At 38.0% G+C, this 19,936-nt stretch overlaps 1 protein-coding gene across 1 annotated transcript; it reads left to right on the top strand.

Annotated features, from left to right (window-relative positions):
* Positions 1-4,190: 4,190 nt before the first annotated feature.
* Positions 4,191-13,502, top strand: LOC110681389. Its single transcript, XM_021857135.1, has 4 exons — positions 4,191-4,453; positions 4,787-4,981; positions 5,296-5,421; positions 13,165-13,502. Exons 1-4 carry the CDS (start codon positions 4,387-4,389, stop codon positions 13,410-13,412), a joined length of 636 nt encoding a protein of 211 aa, XP_021712827.1. The 5' UTR covers positions 4,191-4,386; the 3' UTR covers positions 13,413-13,502.
* Positions 13,503-19,936: the final 6,434 nt, after the last annotated feature.

The raw sequence follows: 19,936 nt of genomic DNA, 5'->3' as shown, positions 1-19,936 counted from the left end.
ATTCCTTCAAAGATTAATCCGAAAAAATCCTCAAGTTATTTCTTGAGTAATTCTTCAGAGGTTACTCCAAGCTTGCCTCCCAGAATTCCTCCAAAGATGTCTATAACAATTTCTTCAAAGATTCCTTCAGGAATTATTCTAGAAGTCAGTTCCAAGGATTCGATCGTGCAAGAATCACACAAAGTATTTTTTCAGATGCTTCTCAAGGAGTTCCTCAAGAAATCCATTACCAGAAATTTCTCAAGGACTTTTTTTCAGGACTTCCTCCTTAAATTCCACCAGGAGTTGTTTTGGGAATTCCTAAAGGAAGCTTGTGTTTTTTCTACAGATTCCTCTAGGGATTCATCCAACAAATTCCAAAAGGATTTATGCAGTGATTCATCCAATGTTTACTTCGAAAATTCCACCGGAAAATTATTCAAAGATTTATTCAGGAAGCTTCTCTTCCTCGAGAAACTTTAGGAATTTCTATACAGATTCCTATTTCCACGATTCCTTCAGAAATTCCTCTAGAAATTCTGGTAGAGATTTCTAAATGAATCCCTTCCAAGAAATTCCACCAGGAATTGCTTCAATCAAAAATCTGCCAGTTATTTTACATGCAGGAATTTACTCTTTGAACTCTGACAGTGATTCTACCCAGAAGTTCTCCAAGGATTCATCGAGGAGCTCTTCCTGGGATTCCACCAGAAAGTCTTCAGGGTTTCCACAAAAAATACTGCAAAAGAGTTTAAAAAATTTCCTTCAAGGGATTCTACCAGGAATTCCTTTAGAGATACCGCTTGCAATTTTTTGAGAGTGTCCTCCAGGTTATTTCCCGGAAAGTCTTCAATAAGTTCTTTTATTAATTCTTCCAGTGTTTCCTTCAAAGATTCTTCTTTGTATCGCTGAAGGGACCCTACGAGGCATTCGACCTGGGATTTCTGAAGGAGTTAATTCAAGAATCTACCAGAAATTTCTCCGAGGATTCCTAAGGGCATTTCTTCATCAATTCCTTCCAGTATGGGTTAATTGATGGAGGAATTCCTGAAAACCCCCAAGAACCCCTGAAGATATTCCGCGAGAAATTCCGGAAGGAATCTCTTGAGTAATTCCAGTGACAAAATACTTAGAAAAAAAGTCTGGTAAAATCTCTGGAGGAATTCCTGTTAACCCTTGAAGATCTTTGGAGTTTTTCCGGTAGGAATTCCCTAAACAATACCGAGATAAATGGCTTGAGGAATTTCGGGAGGCATCCTTTGAATTATTCTGAAGACTAGAGAAACCCCTGGAAGAATCCCTTTATAAATTCCTGGAGGAATTCGTGGTTTATAGTCTGATGGAACCCAAAATAACACTGAAGTCCTAAACGATCCTCTGGAAGAATTCCTGATAGTATAAACCCTGAAGGAATCCCAGAATGTGTTAATGATGGAGTCCCAGGAGGATTTTATAATGAAATAATTGAAGTATAACGAAAGAAATGCACGGAAGATTTTCTGATGGAATTTATGCAGAAACTCCTGATGAAATCTATTGAAAGACGCTAGATGAAATACCTAGAAGAAACTTCTGAAGGAATCCTTGGAAAAAACTTCTGATGTAATCCCTGGAGGAATTTCTGATGGAATCCCTAGAGAAACTCTTGATAGAATTAAATAGAAAACTCCTGTAGGAATTCCAGTTAGAATCTTTGAACAAACTTTTAATGAAAACCCCGGAGCAACTCCTGAAATAATCCCCAGAAGGTCTTTTTATGAAACCCCTTACTTATGAAAGTAATCCTTTTAGGAACTTCTAGTGGAATCTCTGAAGGAACTCCTAACGGGATCCTTAAGGCGAAGTAGGCCATCATTGAAATTTGTATGCGTCGTTGATGATTGTTGGTAATTCATCTCACGATTTTGAATCAAAGAAATCAGTTGGGGTTGCACTGACACAGCTGAAGAAGTATCAGCATACTTTATGCATGTTAGCGCGTACAGTGATACTTTTTCAAGTCAATATAAACTATCAAGACTGAGTTTTATCACTTTAAAATGCAAGCTGAAAAGTCATCATTGTTGCCAAAACGAATGACGGGCTACTTAGCCTTAATGGAACTTCTGATGAAATCTCTGGGGGTGTTCTATGTGGAATCTCTGAAAAAACTTCTGTTCTAATCTCTAGAGGAACTCCTAGATGAATCTCTATAGAAATTCCTGTTAAAATTTCTGAAGAAATTAATGATAAGATTCCTTGAGGAATTCCCGATGGAATGCTTAAAATAAAAAAAAAAATCCTTGTGGAACTCCCGATATAAGCTCTGGAGGAATTCCAGGTGAAATCTCTGGAGAAACTTCTGATGTAATCTCTACAGAAACTTCTCCTGATCTAATCTCCGGAGGAACTTCTGATAGAATCATTGGAGGGCTTCTATGTGAAATCTCTGAAGGAACTCTTGATGGAATTCCTGGAGGAACTCCTGATGATATCCCAAGGCGAACTCTAATGAAAACTAAAGGCCTTGATAAAATTCCTGTAGGAACTATTGATGGAATCCTAGGAGGAAATTCCTAAATATATTTAATTACTTGTAAAATTTTGGCCAGAGACGAATGGAAACATTGTAGGGAGCCGGATCCCATTCTTGACACTTTTGATTCACTTCGGCAGTGGGGTTTTTTGAAAGCTATAGAGCTCATATTTGGTCACAATATGCGTCGTACTAAAGTGCTTCTTATTGAAAAGTTTCAGACAATCCGGCCGAGAAAACCCCCCATGCCAAAGTGAATCATGGAAGTGCCCAAGTGACCCTGCATCCTAGTAGGGTTCAGATCTGTTCAGATGGGTACTAGGGGAACTTACGTATTCTCGGTAGCTTAAGCCGATGCCGTGCTTCTTTTGTAATTTTCTAGGACATCAGCAGACAAATTCCGTGTTTGTCTATTTACATTTATGCGTTGCTCAATCCTCTATCGATTCACACCGACAGACTTGGCAAAATGCTTTTGGAAACGTTTTAACAACTCTGCGAACATCCCTTGTCAGTGTGACTATTGTCGGCAGCCTCATTCTCTTCGGCAACTTTCCCATAACAACTGCTGGTGAATCTCTTCGGCAGCTCCAAATCAGTCGCATTTTGAGGCGTGCTCATTTGAATTGATGACATCTCCGGCGATATCGTTTGTTTAGTCTCGGAAATCTCGCCAGCGGGAAGCGGGCAGAACAAAGAATCATCTATATGTTTCCACTGATGTGTTTTGATAGAAAAATACTGTGTACTTGACGTTTGAAATTAGGTTGCCGATAATAGTCGAATGGTGCCGAAGCCGTAAGTCTCCCTACTTCTAAGTACTGCATTTGGTGCCTTAGTACTGCAAAAGGTACCCAAGTTTGACAGATCGCAGTACACTTTTCACGGAATTCTAGATTTTGTTCTATTGCCTTATGTGCCATAACATTTTAGGCAACTGCAAGGAACATGAAGATATTTATTTTGTCTTTGTTTCGACCTTAAAATTCGGCTTTAATAAGTAACGATATTTTCAACATTGCCGAACAATGTTTACATGGGTGATAAATGTTGTTACCCCATATCAGCTAAATAAGAAAAAAAAAACACTTGAAACTTTTTTTAAACACGCCTAAAATTTCTAGAAAACAAAATATAGTATACAGTAACGAGTGATAGATGTCAGTACTGTTTCAAAAATATAAATTATACAACATTTGCAGTTTAATATAAAATGTCAATGAAACATCCTCACTTGTTGCAAAAGAAATAAGAAATTTTAGGCTCAAAACGGAAGTATTTTGAAAGCGATGATTCCGTTGCCACACGACACTGTTGGCTATCTTCTCCTATAGTTGCATTTCCGGCTGTAAAGCTCGATGTTCGCTATCATGGGAAAAGCTCTATTTATCCTAACAGCACGAAAGCTCCATCCATTGAAATGATTATCTTCCGACTGTAGGAAACATTTCCATTTCGAATTCCAAAGAATGTTCTTTCTCCATATGACGAAGTGAATCAGCCACCTGTTTTCCACAGATAACATTCAACTCAAGACGCGATAGATAGGCCTTCTGAAGGGTGTTTGAAGCCATTTGAAGTGCTTCACTTTTCGGGGGGACGGGACGAACCTCTCCGCCCCTGGCTGCTATCTATCGATGATGACCGAAAGATAAGATAAGCGTGACAATTTATTGAAATCTGCTGTTGTCTACAATGGCTTCAAGTGAGCGACCTGAGAAAGGGAACCGTCTTGCGGCCTGGCAATTGATTAGTCGTTTGCTGGCATTTTCTTTGTCATAAAGTGACAACGCGCGCACGGCGGCCGTGATTTATGGGCCTTTTGGGGAATCCGTCCCGTTTCCGGTATACGAAAGTGAATACACCCGCGGAAAGATAAGGCACCCGAAATAATGAAATCGAATTATCTGCTACTGTTGGGGATGATTTATTGCTGTTGTGTGATCGCTGCCGATGGGGGTAATTCAATTGTGGGAAAAATTGTTTTTGAATGGGTGAAATTGGTGTTTGAGTGATTTCTGGGACTTTCAGGCGTGTGAAATTCGGTTCCGGGAAATTACAGAAATCTAGACGAACATTTGAAAACACCGTTTGTCGCAAATGTAAACAAAACTCAAACTTTAACATTGATTACCTCTGTTCGCAACTTTCGTTAGATAGAGTGTTTTCAAATGTTAGTCTAGAATTCGCCAAAACTTATTTGTTCTTGGATGTGAAGAACATGTAGGATGTTGAACATGTTCAAATGAAGACTCGGTCATGATTCTGGTTTTGCTTTCCGAAAATGTGCAGCGACCGATGATGAAGATGACCCTCTGGTGACGACACTTTCCCCGGCGGAGGAATACAAAAACTATCCGTACTGCTTTCGGTTCACCTGGCTGGGGCCAAAGTACAACAAGGACAGTCAGTACAAGAACGTGACGTGCGAAAGCCTACTGAAAAAGGCCAACGGGATTCCGTGCTTTCATCCGCTGGTGGTCACGAGTGAGTGTGTTCGCAGGGATCATAGTTGGATCACAGACAAACAGACGTAACACTTACATTTTTTCTCATATCTTCATCTGGTGAACACGTTGCACGAAATACTGTTTTGTGCAACAAAAGCACCAGATGGCGCTAGTGTGAAACATCAACCATGCACAAAGAAAAGTGATGTGCATGCTCTGGTTGTGAGGTTTATAACAAAGTGAATTTGAAATGATCGTTAAATAAGTGGTCCATGAAAATTTAATCAGTGATACGTCTGTTTGCCTATGATTGGATGATGGACTCATGTTTTTTCACCTACATCCTTGCAGATAATAGCAACGTGCCCGATACGGAGTACATGTGGAACGAGTACAAAGACAAGCCGGCGCAAATTGCGTGTCGGTTAGTGAGAGGCGAGGTGTGCGCGAGGTTCACCTATCGATACAACGGTGCAAGTAAGACTTGGCGGGATGTTGCGTACTGTAAATAACCTACCTATCAGCAGGGAGGGTTTTCGTTAATGGAGTGTTGATTTGAGCATGGTGTATTACACGAATCATACTTTAGCATCTGGGTATTAGCTGTATTACACACAATGAGCAATACCATCTTAGAGCTTTAGTAATCTAAATCAACTTAATACGTAATCCATACGACCTCCATTATCCAATGATGAATCGCGTTGTCTAAAAGCGATGTGATAAATCTACTAATCACCCACTCATCAGGACAAACTTAGGGTAGGTTTAATCTCTTACGAGTAAGGCTATGAAGGACTTGGCAAGCTTGAAAAAGGCAAAGTGGAAAGATGGTCATTCTTCATTAAAATAAAGCAACGAGATATGTCCCGCGAATCGCAGGACGCTCTACAAGATCTCGTACCAAATTAAATATCATTTTCATGTGTTGTGTGATTTACAATCATGTTAGGCCTAAATCATGATGTAAATGCTCAGTTAAGTCAAACAATTATATATGGTGCTATAATATTATGTTGAAAATACCCAAGAAATAATTTTTGCTTTAAAAAAAGTTTCTCAGAATTGTTTTATTATGCTGTTAGTTTCTTAATGATTGACTTAGTTAACATTAAACTATTATTCAAGCCTTATTCGCCCAAAAATGGAGAATCTATTCAACAACAACCATTTTATTAACGTATTTTAGTACATGCTTATTCAATGACCTTATCTTGGCTGTTAAACAGTAGTAACATTATAAGTAGACTTTATAATGTTTATTCAACATTTAATCCACCAGGTATAAACCAAACATCCAGAGATGCTTATTAGGCGTTTGTTTGACAGGATTTCATGACATGTTATTTCTAAATTGTCGAAGAAAAGTTGTAGATGCCATTAATAAGTCTGTTTAAGTGTTTTGTTAAACTGAATTAGACATCATATTTATTTATAGAATTAATTGTATAAACTTACAAAAAATGTTTGTTCGATGTTTCTTCAACAATTGTTTTATAATGAAAAGAGCAAAAACATTGGTAGTTATTTGCGCACTTCATCAAATACTCATATCTGGATGCCCAGGAATTTGGCACTTCATTATTAAATTTCAATTCATCAAACATTGTTGGGATGTCGAGTCTCGAACTCAGGACCTTCCTATTTACAGGCACATGCTTCTCTACTGCTCTAACCAAGGTTTTATAGAACATTATATAAAGAGCAGTATTCAAAGATATAATAAGATACTCGAACAAATTATCGTACATATGTTGTTTAAACATTGTCTAAGTATTTTGCTTGTCTGCGGTATATGTTAACATCATTGTTGAACATTGGTTTTAAAAAGGTCTCAAACGCAAGACTTATTCAAGCTATCAGCTTTATTATAAAGACAAATAAGACAATTTACACCGTCTTCAGCCAAAGGTTGCACAGACTGAACAATCACTAACATTAGGCAACGGACAATACATAACACCCAGTAGCTCAGGGATGAATTTTTCGTTTGATGAAAAGTTTTCACCGACCGGAGTGGGAATCGAACCCACACCCCGTGACACAATACGCCTAAACGACTGACGCTGCTAACCGCACGGCCACGAAGCCCACGATTACAGTTTAGTAACAGATGAATAATCACGTTATCAAAACATGTTGTTGAATTACCACTGTATCTCTGATCATATATAATTAGGACTTGTTCAACTTTTCTTCCACAATTTAATTAGTACTCGTTATAAACCCTTGTTAGACAAACGATGATCAAGCATTTCAAAATGTTCGATGGACAACTGGTGTTTTAATTGTCGAATACACATTGTAGAGTCTATTTATAATGTTATTAATGTTCAGCCGAGGTAAGGTCATTGAATAAAGATGTACTATATTACGTTAATCAAATGGTTTATTATTGAATACATTCTCCCTTTCTGCGCGAATAAGGCTTGAATAATAGTTTTATTTTTACTAAGGCAATTATTAAACAATCAATAGCTGAATAAAACAGCTCTCAGAAACTTTTCTTAAAGAAGAAATTGTTCCTTGGAAAGTTTAACGATACTTGTGATTGAAAATTTTAATTTTAATCGGTGAAAATGGTTACTACCACACTTCTGCAATTTTTAAACAACGATCTACCTACAACTATGTTTAAAAGCTTTTATATTATGGGTGGTTGAAAAGTTTAATTCAAAGCTTATCAAAGCAAACAAATCTTCACTACCGTTTTGACCCGTTTGAGTATTGTTGAAAAAGTGACTAAACAAGTGTTGCTAAAAATGGTAAAAGCTTGTTATTCAATTATATGTCGCATATGGAACAACAGAGTTTGGATCTTGAGGAACAGCTCATCTTCAATTATTATAGAGAGGCTCTAAGACAACCAAACTAAATTATAAACCAACGTTGCTTCAACTTTGGTTCTATTTGCTATCAAAATGCTATGAAAGTGAGGAACAAAAGCGCTGCTAAGAATATATGCAACATATGATCATCACTTTATACAACTTACACTTTTGTTCAACTACCATGGCTGCTGTGAAGCATTAGTTATGCAGGCAAGTTTATTAACTGCTTACAGTTGTGGCTTGAATGGCTGTATCCCGCGAAACGCGGGACGTTTGACACTTTGCATTAGAAGTTTTTGTTCAAGTTAAGCTTGAATAAGTTGAGCTGAATATGTTGAAGATGCTCTTCTGGAATTCTATGTGTATGATACTAACTCTTCAGCGCCCTCTGACATGTGTTTGACTAGAATATTTTTATCTATGGAGTACACAACTTCCTATAAATTCATGACTTAATGTTTAGAAAGGGGCCTTCCTTATCCGAGTGGTTAGAGTCCGCGGCTACAAAGCAAAGTCATGCTGAAGGTGTCTGGGTTCGATTCCCGGCCGGTCCTGGATCTTTTCATAATGGAAATTTCCTTGACTTCCCTGGGCATAGAGTGTATAATCGTACTTGCCACACGATATACGAATGCGGAAATGGAAACTTTGGCAAAGAAAGCTCTCAGTTAATAACTGTGAAAGTGCTCATAAGAACACTAAGCTGAGAAGCAGGCTCTGTTCCAGCGAGGACGTTAATGCCATGGAGAAGAAGAAAAAGAAGAAGAATAGGAAGAAGAAGAAAAAGAAGGATGTTCATAAAGCTTCTGCTCTAACGATTTGGTAAAATACAGTGACCATTCGTTTATTGCAACGCTTTTCAATTGCAAGTCTGCTCATTGCAACATTTCACAATTAAAGACAACTAACTGTAAATTTGTTATCAAACACAACTGTCAAATGGGCACGAATGCACTCTAATGTCGCTTTGACATTGCGTATGCATTGCAATTAACGAAGTAATTTGTTCATGTTTTTTTAGAATTCCACATTTATCCTTGACAAATTTCTAAGACAATACTTAAGGCCCAAACGCAATGATAGCGCAACGGAATGCGGAACCGGTTCGCCAGCATAAACTACAACATGCTTGTTGACTTGGTGTTGGTTCAATTGCATTCGTTTACGGGTCAGTCGAGATGTGATTCATGCTGGCGAACCGGTTAAGTTTTCCGTTGGCGTTCCGCTATCATTGCGTTTGGACCTTTAGCGGATTCCTCTCAGAGTCACTGGCGGATAAATAAGTTTTTTTTGCTATTTTCTTAATGAGACCTAAAAAACGATATGAATCAGTGATATTTAGACAGTGTACCGTGATTATCAGAAGGATTATACCATAAAAAAGTGCAATGCTAGTTGTCTAGTTGTTTGTATTCCCTAGACTGAGTATTTAAAACAAAAGTGATTTTCAAAACGAAGCGTAACCATTATACGCATTAATTTTAAATAGATTCAAAAGGTATTCTAGTACCACAGATAAACAGACACAACACTTAAAGCATTTTTTTTTAAATTCATCGCCCAGTTAACTTAATATGGTGAACATGTTGCCAAAATACCGTTTCATGCAACCTGCAGATAGCGATAGTGTGAAACGTCAAACGCGAAGAAAAACGATGTTGTTCACATGTTGCCAATGATAAGCTTCAATTACATGTCATAATTGTTTCTCACAATTTATTTGTTCTTCATAGGTTCAAGTGCTTTAAAGCATTACGAAGCCAGTTAAATTATGTAAATTATATTAATTAACTAATTACGCGTGGTAAAGATGGACAAATTATGGGTGAAATTATGAAAAAAAAAAATCCACGTGCTCGGCTGGGATTTGAACCCAGGACTCTTGTATGCTAGACGAGCGCTTTACCAACTAAGCTACCGAGCCACTTGCTCAGTCTATGGAATACAACAACCGTTTTGAATTTATCGTTATAAATTTACTTGCAGATCTTTATTTTAAAATTCATCTAAAAAATTGTATAGTTATAAACAAATCGAAGAAGATTTTCAACTTTAACATAAACTAACACACAAAGAATTAGAGAGTTCAATAGTTCAGAAAAAATGTATAACCTAAAGTGTACGATGATTTTTCTCTTGTCTTTTTCGGTTATAAAGGGCTGGTGTTTCTTAACTTGTCAGGGTGACCAATTGAAATGGAAGCTTATACATTAGACTGGCCCTTAAACAAAAAAGTTGTAAAACTCAACGGGGCACCCCCTAGATATATGCCTTAGGGTATGAAAAAAGCTCTCTCAAAATTTCAACTCATTTGGTTGCTCCCCCAGCTGGCGCATTCGATTCAAAGTTTGTACGGAATATTCGTTTCAAATATATTGAAAATTGACCCTATGTCACTGTTTGGTTCCGTTTACTTATCAATCGCATTCAAATGAACTCAGATTGAGAAATTTACTAGTGGATACTCTAATGAACATAGTTGCAGAAGGTTGTATATGGATTTAAGCTCATTTTCATTAACCTTCCAGTTATCGTTCCAGTTTCGTTATATGGGTTTAAAAAAAAAAATAAAAAAAGTTTGACTCTTTCCAAATGTTAGTCTAGATAGATTTAAAAAAAAACAAAATATGCAAAGTATCTTAGTTTCACATAGTCTTCATACCCAGAAAGTTTCATTGAATTCTAAAAGAGAGCTGCCAATCGCGTGTCGAGTTGGCGTGAAATTCGTCTGTTGTATCTCGATTATTCCAATTTCTAGTTATGATCTATGCAAAACTAGAAACGTCTTGTGTAAGCTAAACTAATAAGGTATGAAAATTAAGCTCATTCAAAATTTTCCATCGCCTTACACCGAAGTTATATTGAAATTACATCTAAAATTGTGCCGTTCAACAGAGTTAGATTTGATACAAAAGATTGATAAAAAAATCATCAAAGCATGGATAGCAGCACACACTCGTAAGCTCATATTTCTCAAGTGTTAAGTTAGGTAAAGTGAAGTTTTAAATATGTTAAATGTCAGTGCTTAAGTTCTTTTACTTATCCAGATTATTATGCTATAAAAAATATATCATGATTCATAATAATTAAAAACTGGCTTCGTAATGTCTTATAGTGCTTGAGCCTATAGAAAAAGAGCGGATTATGAACATATTTTGCGGTATGCAAAAGTAGTTCGTCGTTTTCAAGATTTACGATATTAGAATACCTTTCATCTATTTAAAATTTATGCATCTGATGGTTGTGCCTCAAAAAGGGCGAAACTCTAAATTTTGTCAATCTTTTGATTCGAAACTGCGCCCAAAGGTTAAAAAACACTGCACAGTGGTCCAGGAATCAGTTTTACGCGGAAAGATGCATTTTGAGCTTTAGAATGAAACATTAGACGAAAACGGTCTTCCACAAAGTTGTTTGTATTAGTAAGGCCCTTTGTTTGGTGTTATTGAAAATTAGGGTTGTCCATGTTTTCATAGAAATTGCGTAACTATCTTTCTTATTTGTAGAAATTATATTATACATCCTTCAGCAAGTTGTAGACCATTCAATTTCAAGCAACATTGCCGAAAAAAAGTTTTTTTTTTCTATCTCTTAAATTGACCGATTTAGAGCTTTATTCTTACGGTGACATAGGGAGGTCCAAACAAAATTTGTTTTCAGGCTCTAGCGTTTTCATTTCAAATACCTCATCAGGGGCCTCATTAGGGGCCCAGATAGCCGTAGCGGTAAACGCGCAGCTATTCAGCAAGACCAAGCTGAGGGTCGTGGGTTCGAATCCCACCGGTCGAGGATCTTTTCGGGTTGGAAATTTTCTCGACTTCCCAGGGCATAGAGTATCTTCGTACCTGCCACACGATACACGCATGCAAAAATTGGTCATGGCATAGTAAGCTCTCAGTTAATAACTGTGGAAGTGCTCATAAGAACACTAAGCTGAGAAGCAGGCTCTGTCCCAGTGGGGACGTAACGCCAGAAAGAAGAAGAAGAAGAAGACCTCATCAAAGTAGTCTATGAATCACTTTTAGAGGTGTTGAAAAATGCGTAATTTGATGACTGAAGAAATTCGCTATCTCCTTCCGTTAGGGAGTTATTGTCGTTTTTCTCACATGCCTACTTTGATTGTGATTATCTGTGATTGGGGCAATCAGAAAAATATCTTTTGACGGCATTCAAAAGACAACATAAAATTGTATATTATATCAAAAGTTTACAAATATGTTATTTTCGTAACTCTAATAAAATGCCCTGAAAAACGAAGGATTTTTAGCAGAAAACAGATTACGATTTTAAATAAATAAAAAAGATATAGCATAAACAAGGTGTCCACTTTATAAAATGAGCAGTCCTTACAGTCACGTCAAAGTATTTTATTCTTGTTTAATCAATTTGTACTATGCGTGTTAAAATAGTGAATGTTGTTAAAATAGTTACATTCTTCAAGTCGATTTTTTCTACTAAAAATACCTTCACAAATAGCATTAATTTGGAGTTTACAAACCCCCCCCCCAGAGCCAAATCCTGGTTGCGCTACAGCCGGGACCACTAGTTCTGAATAAAAATGGAATGATGTTTGTATGTCACGCGTTGGCTTGAAAACGAGTCAACTAATCCGCATAATTCTTTCACTGATTCGTTCGTCCAATACTCCGACGTATTTTATAAAGAAAAGTTCAGGTAAGTCCCAAAATAATCGGAATAAGAAAAAAGAGGTTTTTTAACAACCCACTTGATGACAAGACGAAGTTTGCCGGGACCATTAAAAAGTAGGGGTAAAAGTTTCTTTTTAGTATTTCTATCTCAATTCAAAAATAAGTTATAAACGACATAGTGCACAGTGGCCCAAAGCTGGCAAAAGTAAAAAAAATGAAGTTTGCAAATTCCTTCTCGAATATCTTTTCTTGATTTCTTTAGTGTTGTATAACAATTCCCCAAAGTTCCAGATCGATCAGTGTATATTTCGATTTTTCACAGCATGTGACCTAGAGATGTCAGCTGAAATTGACCCTCTTGATTTTTTTTTTCAAATTTCGTGAAGGTTGTTCTATATAAATTGCAGTTTCTGTACTAAATCATGAGCATATCTTTCTCAACCGGTCTAATGCGAAAGAATATACCATAGTTTTGTTTTGAAGATATTTCGAACCATATTTGACATGTTTACCATTTGGAATGTCAAGAAATGTATAACATGAAGCTCCTCCAAAAATAAGGCATTTATTCAAAGGTAGTGCAAGATATCTGGGAAACGCTCTAAAATGATCATTTACATCACAATGTGTGGCAAATATTCCATATTTTATATTTTTCACGGGAGGGACAAGTTTAAATGTCGCCTTGCTGACGCAATCCCTGTAGCAATCAATCTCACTACTGAATTCCATTTCATCCACAGTTGAAAACATCACGTACATGTGCGCCAAGATGAACGTGGACAACGAATCGTCAACGACTTCTACGTGCTATACCGAGGATCGAAGCGGTCGCGAGATTGAGGTTTGCGTGTGTGAATCCGCCGCTGGAAGGACGCCCTGCAATCGGAGCAGCACCATCCTGGCCCAGCTTGGACAACCCGTGGTTCTGATTGCGTTGGCTCTGGTTCAACTGTTGACCCTTCGTGCCCTGTTTCCCTGCAATCAGTGAATAAATTTGTAAGGAATATTGTTTCTAAAAAAGATGACATCAATTATCTAATTTAATCAGCGATTACCATAAATTAGCATGAACTACGAACGAAGGCACTTTTCCTTCAAGGATTTCTCTTTTCTCCCCCTTATCCGATGACTTGTCTTCATCAAAATGAAAGCTTAATAACGATGTCACTATAAAAGATCGCTTTCTTCGGTCGATGTCGTCTTCGTCGTTGTGCAGTGGCGCGCCCTCATACAAAGGACGGACCAATTTTGAAACCGGACAAAAATCCTGCTGAAGTTTTTAGCATTGTCCAATCAGCTTGCTTCCTCCATCAGTAAACTTTTTGAAAAGGTCGTTTTGAACGGAATGCACATTAATGAAAATTCAATTTTTGCCAATGAACAGTCCGGATTTCGATATGGATATTCGACCACGAATCAACTTTTACGTGTAACAAATTTGATTCGTTCAAACAAATCTGAAGGCTATTCTACTGGTCTTGCTCTTCTAGACATAGAAAAAGCATTCGACAGTGTTTGGCATGGAGGCTTGATTGTAAAATCAATAAACTTCAATTTTCCAACATACATTGTTAGAACAATCCAACGTTATCTGATCAATTTTAATTTTTTGGAATTAATCACTCAATGGTACAGAAGACTATAACTAATGTTAAAAAGTGATTTAGAGAACATAAGGTTTTGAGGTTTTCTGCGACCATGCGACGCCACTGTGCGGTCGCGTTGTCGGAGCTTTCAGATTAAATTTACATTCCCTTTCCCAATCTGGAAATCTCAACCACCTCCAGCCACCACGTCCAAGGAGTGCACATTGTGTTTGATTAAATTTAATTTGCTAAATTTAATTAAACAGATCCCTCGATGTCGTCGTTGTCCCGGGCTGTCGTCGTGCTACGTTTGCCGCTGCAAGATTGCAAACTTTCACGTTTCCCTAATTTCTTGCAAATTATCCGGTGTTCGTGTACGTACGCGAGGTAGATGCCCCTTCTAGGAGGAGTCCTTCTTATAAGTTGCTCTTCGCTGTCTATTAATCCGCACGCGGTTTGGTGCGGTCCAGTTTCTGGAAAGGGGGAGGACAAAGACATTGCTCTATTTTATGTGCTGTCAGTGATGTGTAAAGGTAAGTGAGTGTTTGAAAATGCATTAGAATTACATCAGCCGTGCTTCAACGTTTCGAACAGACAAACAATGTACTGGTTACCTTGGTTGATAGGGGTTTGAATTTGCTTTAGAGTGAGGTGGGATTTGATTGATTGATTGACTCTTTATTAAGGGGAAATTCAGCCCGAGGCTGAGGTGGGATTTGATTTTTAACACTTCAGTCGTCGCGCTGTTGTATTTTGTACAACACTAGTGAAAAAAGTTCGCTTTTTGTCCACAACAGCAGCGTAGTGGCTTTGACGATGGCTAACCGCGCGACGACTGGAAGGTTAATAAGAACTTTGGCTATGATTTTGTTTGAATTTCTTCATTAGTATCATGTCAAACATAACATTAATTTCTTATATCCAGGTTAGAGTGGCCCATAATAATTGAACAACAATGTCTTGAGTTATACCCTCCAAATTTGTTCTTTTGGACCCCATAATCAGCTGTGAAAATTTGTGCGGAATCCTTCAACTCTAACGGGGGCTGAACGAGCTTGACGTTTGTATGGAGAAATTTAATTGAATACAAATACGGAAAAGATTGCTTTTCAAAAATGCTCTGATTTTGCTCAAATTTTGAGAGTCAAATCCTTTTTTTATATTTTGTCATAAATGTTGATTGCTCCAGAAATTCTTTCAGCGATTTATTAAGAAATTCCACCAGGGATTAGTGTGTATAAAATAACTAAGAAAAAACCAATATTACTTTGGAAGTACATTTCATGGTATGCTAAATGCTTGAATTAAAAGTGAAATGACGTAAATTTGATGGTATTTGAACTTAAAATACGTTATTTTTGTAAAATTACGTCCAATTTGACTGATTTTCGTCATTTTACTTGCTTCAACATGTCGGGCACATATGACGTAAATATCAATGATTTTTTCTAAATGTGTAAGTAATCATCAGAGACATCTTCAGAAATTTGGCATAGAAAGCTCTCAGTTTATAACTGTGAAAGTGCTCATAAGAACATTAAGCTAAGAAGCAGGCTTTGTCCTAGTGAGGACGTCATGCCAAGAAAAAGAAGAGGTTCAGAAATTTAATTGCAATTTCCTTTCTGGGTTTCCTGCAGAAATTCTTTCAGAGATCCATGCTGTTATCCCTTCAAGGATGGCCTTATGAACTCTTCAAGAAATGTCTCTAGAAATTCCGTCAAGAATTCCCAAACGAATTCCTTCATAAATTATACTTCCTTCATAAATTATTCCAAAAATTTAACCAGGAATTCCTCAGCAAATCACACCATGAGTTTTTTAAGGAAATTCTCCAGGGATTCCTTAAGAAAAAAAAAAATACAGAAATTCCTCCAGAATTTCTTCCAAAAATTCCTTCGGCGTTTTTTTCAGAAATTCTCCAGAAGTTGACTTCAGACATTCATTCAAAAATTCGTCTAGGATTGATTCCTCCAAGAATTCCACCAGTGCTTTCTTCAAGGAGTTTTCCAGGGATTCCTTCGAGAATCTCCCCAAAAAATCCTCATAGTATACTTCAGGTGTTCTATCAGGAGTGTCTTCAGCAATTTCATCAGAAATATCTCTGAAAATTCCAGTAATTCCCCCAGGAAGTTTTGCAGGGATTTCGTCCGGAAAAGCTTCAGGGATTCTTCCATCAGTTCCTTCAGGTACTCCTCGGGAACTTACTTTAGGGATTCCTCTTTAAATTTGATCAAGGAGATTCCTTCAAAAATTATCAAAGAGAATGTTCCAAAAATCCTCTATAAATTAATTCAGTAATTCGTCTGAGCATTTTTCCAGGAATTCTAGGCATTCCTCCACTAATTGATTCAGAAAGTCAATTAGGATTTCCTCACAAATTTATGCAAGGATTACGCCATGCATTCCTCTGGAAATATATCGTATAGAGGAAGGATGTAGCTTTCATATGAAGCTAAAAAAATTTGGCGACCATTTTAAATTTAGCCGTCTTCTTGAATTTTGTCAGAAAACCCGTTTGAGTTCTGAGATCACCATCAGAAAGATGAGAAAAAACTGACTACGTGAGCAAAAGTATTAACCCTATGAAATGAACGATTTTCTTAATCATGTTCTACGATTTTGATGTATAACACAATCAATGCAAACATCATTTTTTGTACGACAAAGAACCAAGTTTTCAATAGTTAGTGATTTCTTGAAGTCGAGTGAAAAATAAGAGTTTTAATTTAAATGAAACGATCTGGCGGCCATCTTGGTTCTAAGTAGTGGAATGAGTTTTTACCTTGTTAGCACTTGTTGAAATTTAGAGCTACCGTATCTCTTACTCTTCTTGTTCTTATTTTACTGGCGTTACGACCTTACTGGAACAGAGTTTGCTTCTTAGCTTTATTAGTTATAAAAACAGATTTCCAATTATTTGGAATCTAACAGCAAAAGCATAATAATTCCGTTGCGATACATATAAACAAATTCAATTTTATGCTGTATTCATGGAGCAAAAATGCAAAACTCCGAAAACCGAAAAAATCGTGTTACCACTGAGCTCCAGTCTTTTTGTATTCGGGTTTGAATAATGAACGAGCCATGACATTTTTGTTTTGTTTTGAACTGTCATGGTCACCAATTCCTTAATTAACCATTACAAGAATTCGTACAGGTATTATTTCACAAAATTTCATTCAGGAATTCCTTGCAAAATTCCTCTAAAATATCTATAGGGATTCCTACAATAGCTCCAGGTATTACTTTGGAAATTACTCCAAGGATTCCACCAGAGATCCCTTTAGAGATCCCTCAAGATATTTCTTCAAGGAATCCTCCAGGAATTTCTCCAATACACCTTATGACAAAAAATCTATTTAAATTCCTATAAAATTTGTCATGTATGCTTGTCAAGCAATAGCTGATCATGGCTATTCTTGAAAATTCATCAGGAATTCAACCGGGAATTCGTCTGAAACCTTCACTGAAATATATCATCAAATATTTATCCACATAATTCTCCAGTGATGTTCCATGAAATTTATCTACAACACTATCGAAGGATTCTTCCAAGACAATATGATTGTATTCCTACAAGCATTTCAAAATGGATAAATGGATAAACATATAATTTAATAAATGCAATTTCTATCAGAATACCTTTTACGAGTTCCTTCAGAATTTTTTTTTTATAATTCCTTGCGTGTCATTTTTTTAGAGATTATTTGAAGTTTTTCATCGAGAAACTTTTAGTTCTTCCTCCAAAAATTTCTTAAAATGTTCCATTATGGATTTCTGCAACAAATTATCCCGGAATCTCCAGAGATTCTTTAAAAAAAAATTTCGAACATTTTCATGGTTTTCTTTAGGCTCTTTAATAAATTTGTCACTCGTGAAATAAGTAGCCCATACCTCATACTTCTCTTTGAACTTTTCTCGCGATTAACCAAGAAAATCTTAGCAATTTTGCAAACATTTTGCAAACAAGTAACAAGTAAGGGATAATTTTTAAACTATCCCCAAAAATGTTTTTAATATATTTTTTCATTATTTTTAAGATATTAGCAAATCTCTATGCCTAAAACATTACCTCTACTGTTTCTTGTGCAATTTAACTTTCTGAATTACTTTAAAAAAATTTTCTTGAAGTTTTAAGGATTACTTGGATGATTTCTGCCCTTTTTCAATCCATGAAATTCATCCCAAAAAATACAACTAGCCTTTTTCATGGTCACATAAATGACTTATGGGCTGCAAAACGGTGAGTCGACAACTAGGAAGGAGCGTTCAACACAGCTCTGGTCCTCACAAGTTCCTACCTCACGCTTCCACGGGTCAAACGATGACAAAGACCGCCAGCTAAGGATTGCGTACTTAGCTGGTAGTGCAGCCTGGGCACTGTTGTCCTTCTGACATCAGCTAGATTGAGGAGGTACGTCTCGAGCGTCTGTTCACCAGGAGGTGCGGCTCAAACAGCGTCTGTTCTGGTATCCAGCGGCTGAGTAAGAAATGCTGAATCGCGCACAGTTAAATCCAAGGTGGTGGCCCCATCAGCGCGATCGTCCTAGTGTTAGTTGGGACGTTAAACAGAGCTGGCACGATGGCGCTCCGGCGAGACAGGAGTGTTGGCGTAGGCCCAATAAGCCACCCGTAAAAATCCTTATTGCGAATAACATAGGAGATAATACGACCCGGAACAATCGGCAAAGACCCACGCGACGAAATAAGGATTACGATTGGAAACTTGGAACATGGAACTGCAAGTCACTTGGTTTCGCAGGTTGCGACAGGATAATCTATGACGAACTACATCCCCGTAACTTCGATATCGTAGCGCTGCAGGAACTTTGTTGGACTGGACAGAAGGTGTGGAAAAGCGGGCATCGAGCGGCTACCTTCTATCAAAGCTGTGGCACCACAAATGAGCTAGGAACTGGCTTCATAGTGTTGGGCAAGATGCGACAACGCGTTATCGGGTGGCAGCCGATCAACGCAAGGATGTGCAAGATGAGGATAAAAGGCCGTTTCTTCAACTACAGCATCATCAACGTACACTGCCCACATGAAGGGAGACCCGACGACGAGAAGGAGACGTTTTACGCGCAGCTGGAGCAGATTTATGACGGATGCTCTCCGCGTGACGTGAAACTTGTTGTTGGCGACATGAACGCACAGGTAGGACGAGAGGAGATGTACAGACCGGTGATCGGGCGGAACAGTCTGCATGCCGTATCTAACGACAACGGCCAACGATGCGTCAACTTTGCAGCCTCTCGTGGTATGGTAGTCCGGAGCACCTTCTTCCCCCGCAAAGATATCCATAAGACCACCTGGAGATCACCCGATAACCTAACCGAGAACCAAATCGACCACGTTCTAATCGACGGAAAATTCTTCTCTGACATTACCAATGTTCGCACATACCGCAGTGCGAATATAGATTCGGATCACTATCTAGTTGCTGTATGTATGCGCTCAAAACTTTCGACGGTGAACAACTCGCGTCGAAGCCAAACGCCGCGGCTTAACATCGAGCGGCTACGGGACTCAGAAGTAGCCCAAGAATACGCGCAGCAGTTGGAAGTGGCCCTACCAACGGAAGAGCAGCTTGGCGCCGCCACTCTTGAAGATGGCTGGAGGCACATAAGATCCGCCATAGGTAGTACCGCAACAGCAGCACTAGGTCCAGCGGTCCCGAATCAGAGAAACGACTGGTACGACGGCGAATGCGAGCAGTTGAAGAATGAGAAGAATGCAGCATGGGCGAGAATGCTGCAACACCGCACGAGAGCGAACGAGGCACGGTATAAACAGGCGCGGAACAGACAAAACTCGATCTTTCGAAGAAAAAAGCGCCATCAAGAAGAACGAGATCGCGAAGCGATGGAAGAGCTGTTCCGCGCTAAAGACACACGGAAGTTCTACGAGAAGCTTAACCGTTCGC

Source organism: Aedes aegypti, unplaced genomic scaffold (assembly GCF_002204515.2).
Source record: "Aedes aegypti strain LVP_AGWG unplaced genomic scaffold, AaegL5.0 Primary Assembly AGWG_AaegL5_hic_scaff_793_PBJ_arrow, whole genome shotgun sequence".
Taxonomy (NCBI): Eukaryota; Metazoa; Arthropoda; class Insecta; order Diptera; family Culicidae; genus Aedes; species Aedes aegypti.
This window is presented reverse-complemented; position numbering and strand designations above follow the sequence as displayed.

Excerpts from the sequence above, each read along its gene's own strand:
- LOC110681389 (XM_021857135.1), top strand. The coding sequence starts at position 4,387 with ATGAAATCGAATTATCTGCTACTGTTGGGGATGATTTATTGCTGTTGT. Across the intron at positions 4,454-4,786 it reads TGTGATCGCTGCCGATGGGG|CGACCGATGATGAAGATGAC; the intron begins GTAATTCAATTG and ends GAAAATGTGCAG. Across the intron at positions 4,982-5,295 it reads TCATCCGCTGGTGGTCACGA|ATAATAGCAACGTGCCCGAT; the intron begins GTGAGTGTGTTC and ends ACATCCTTGCAG.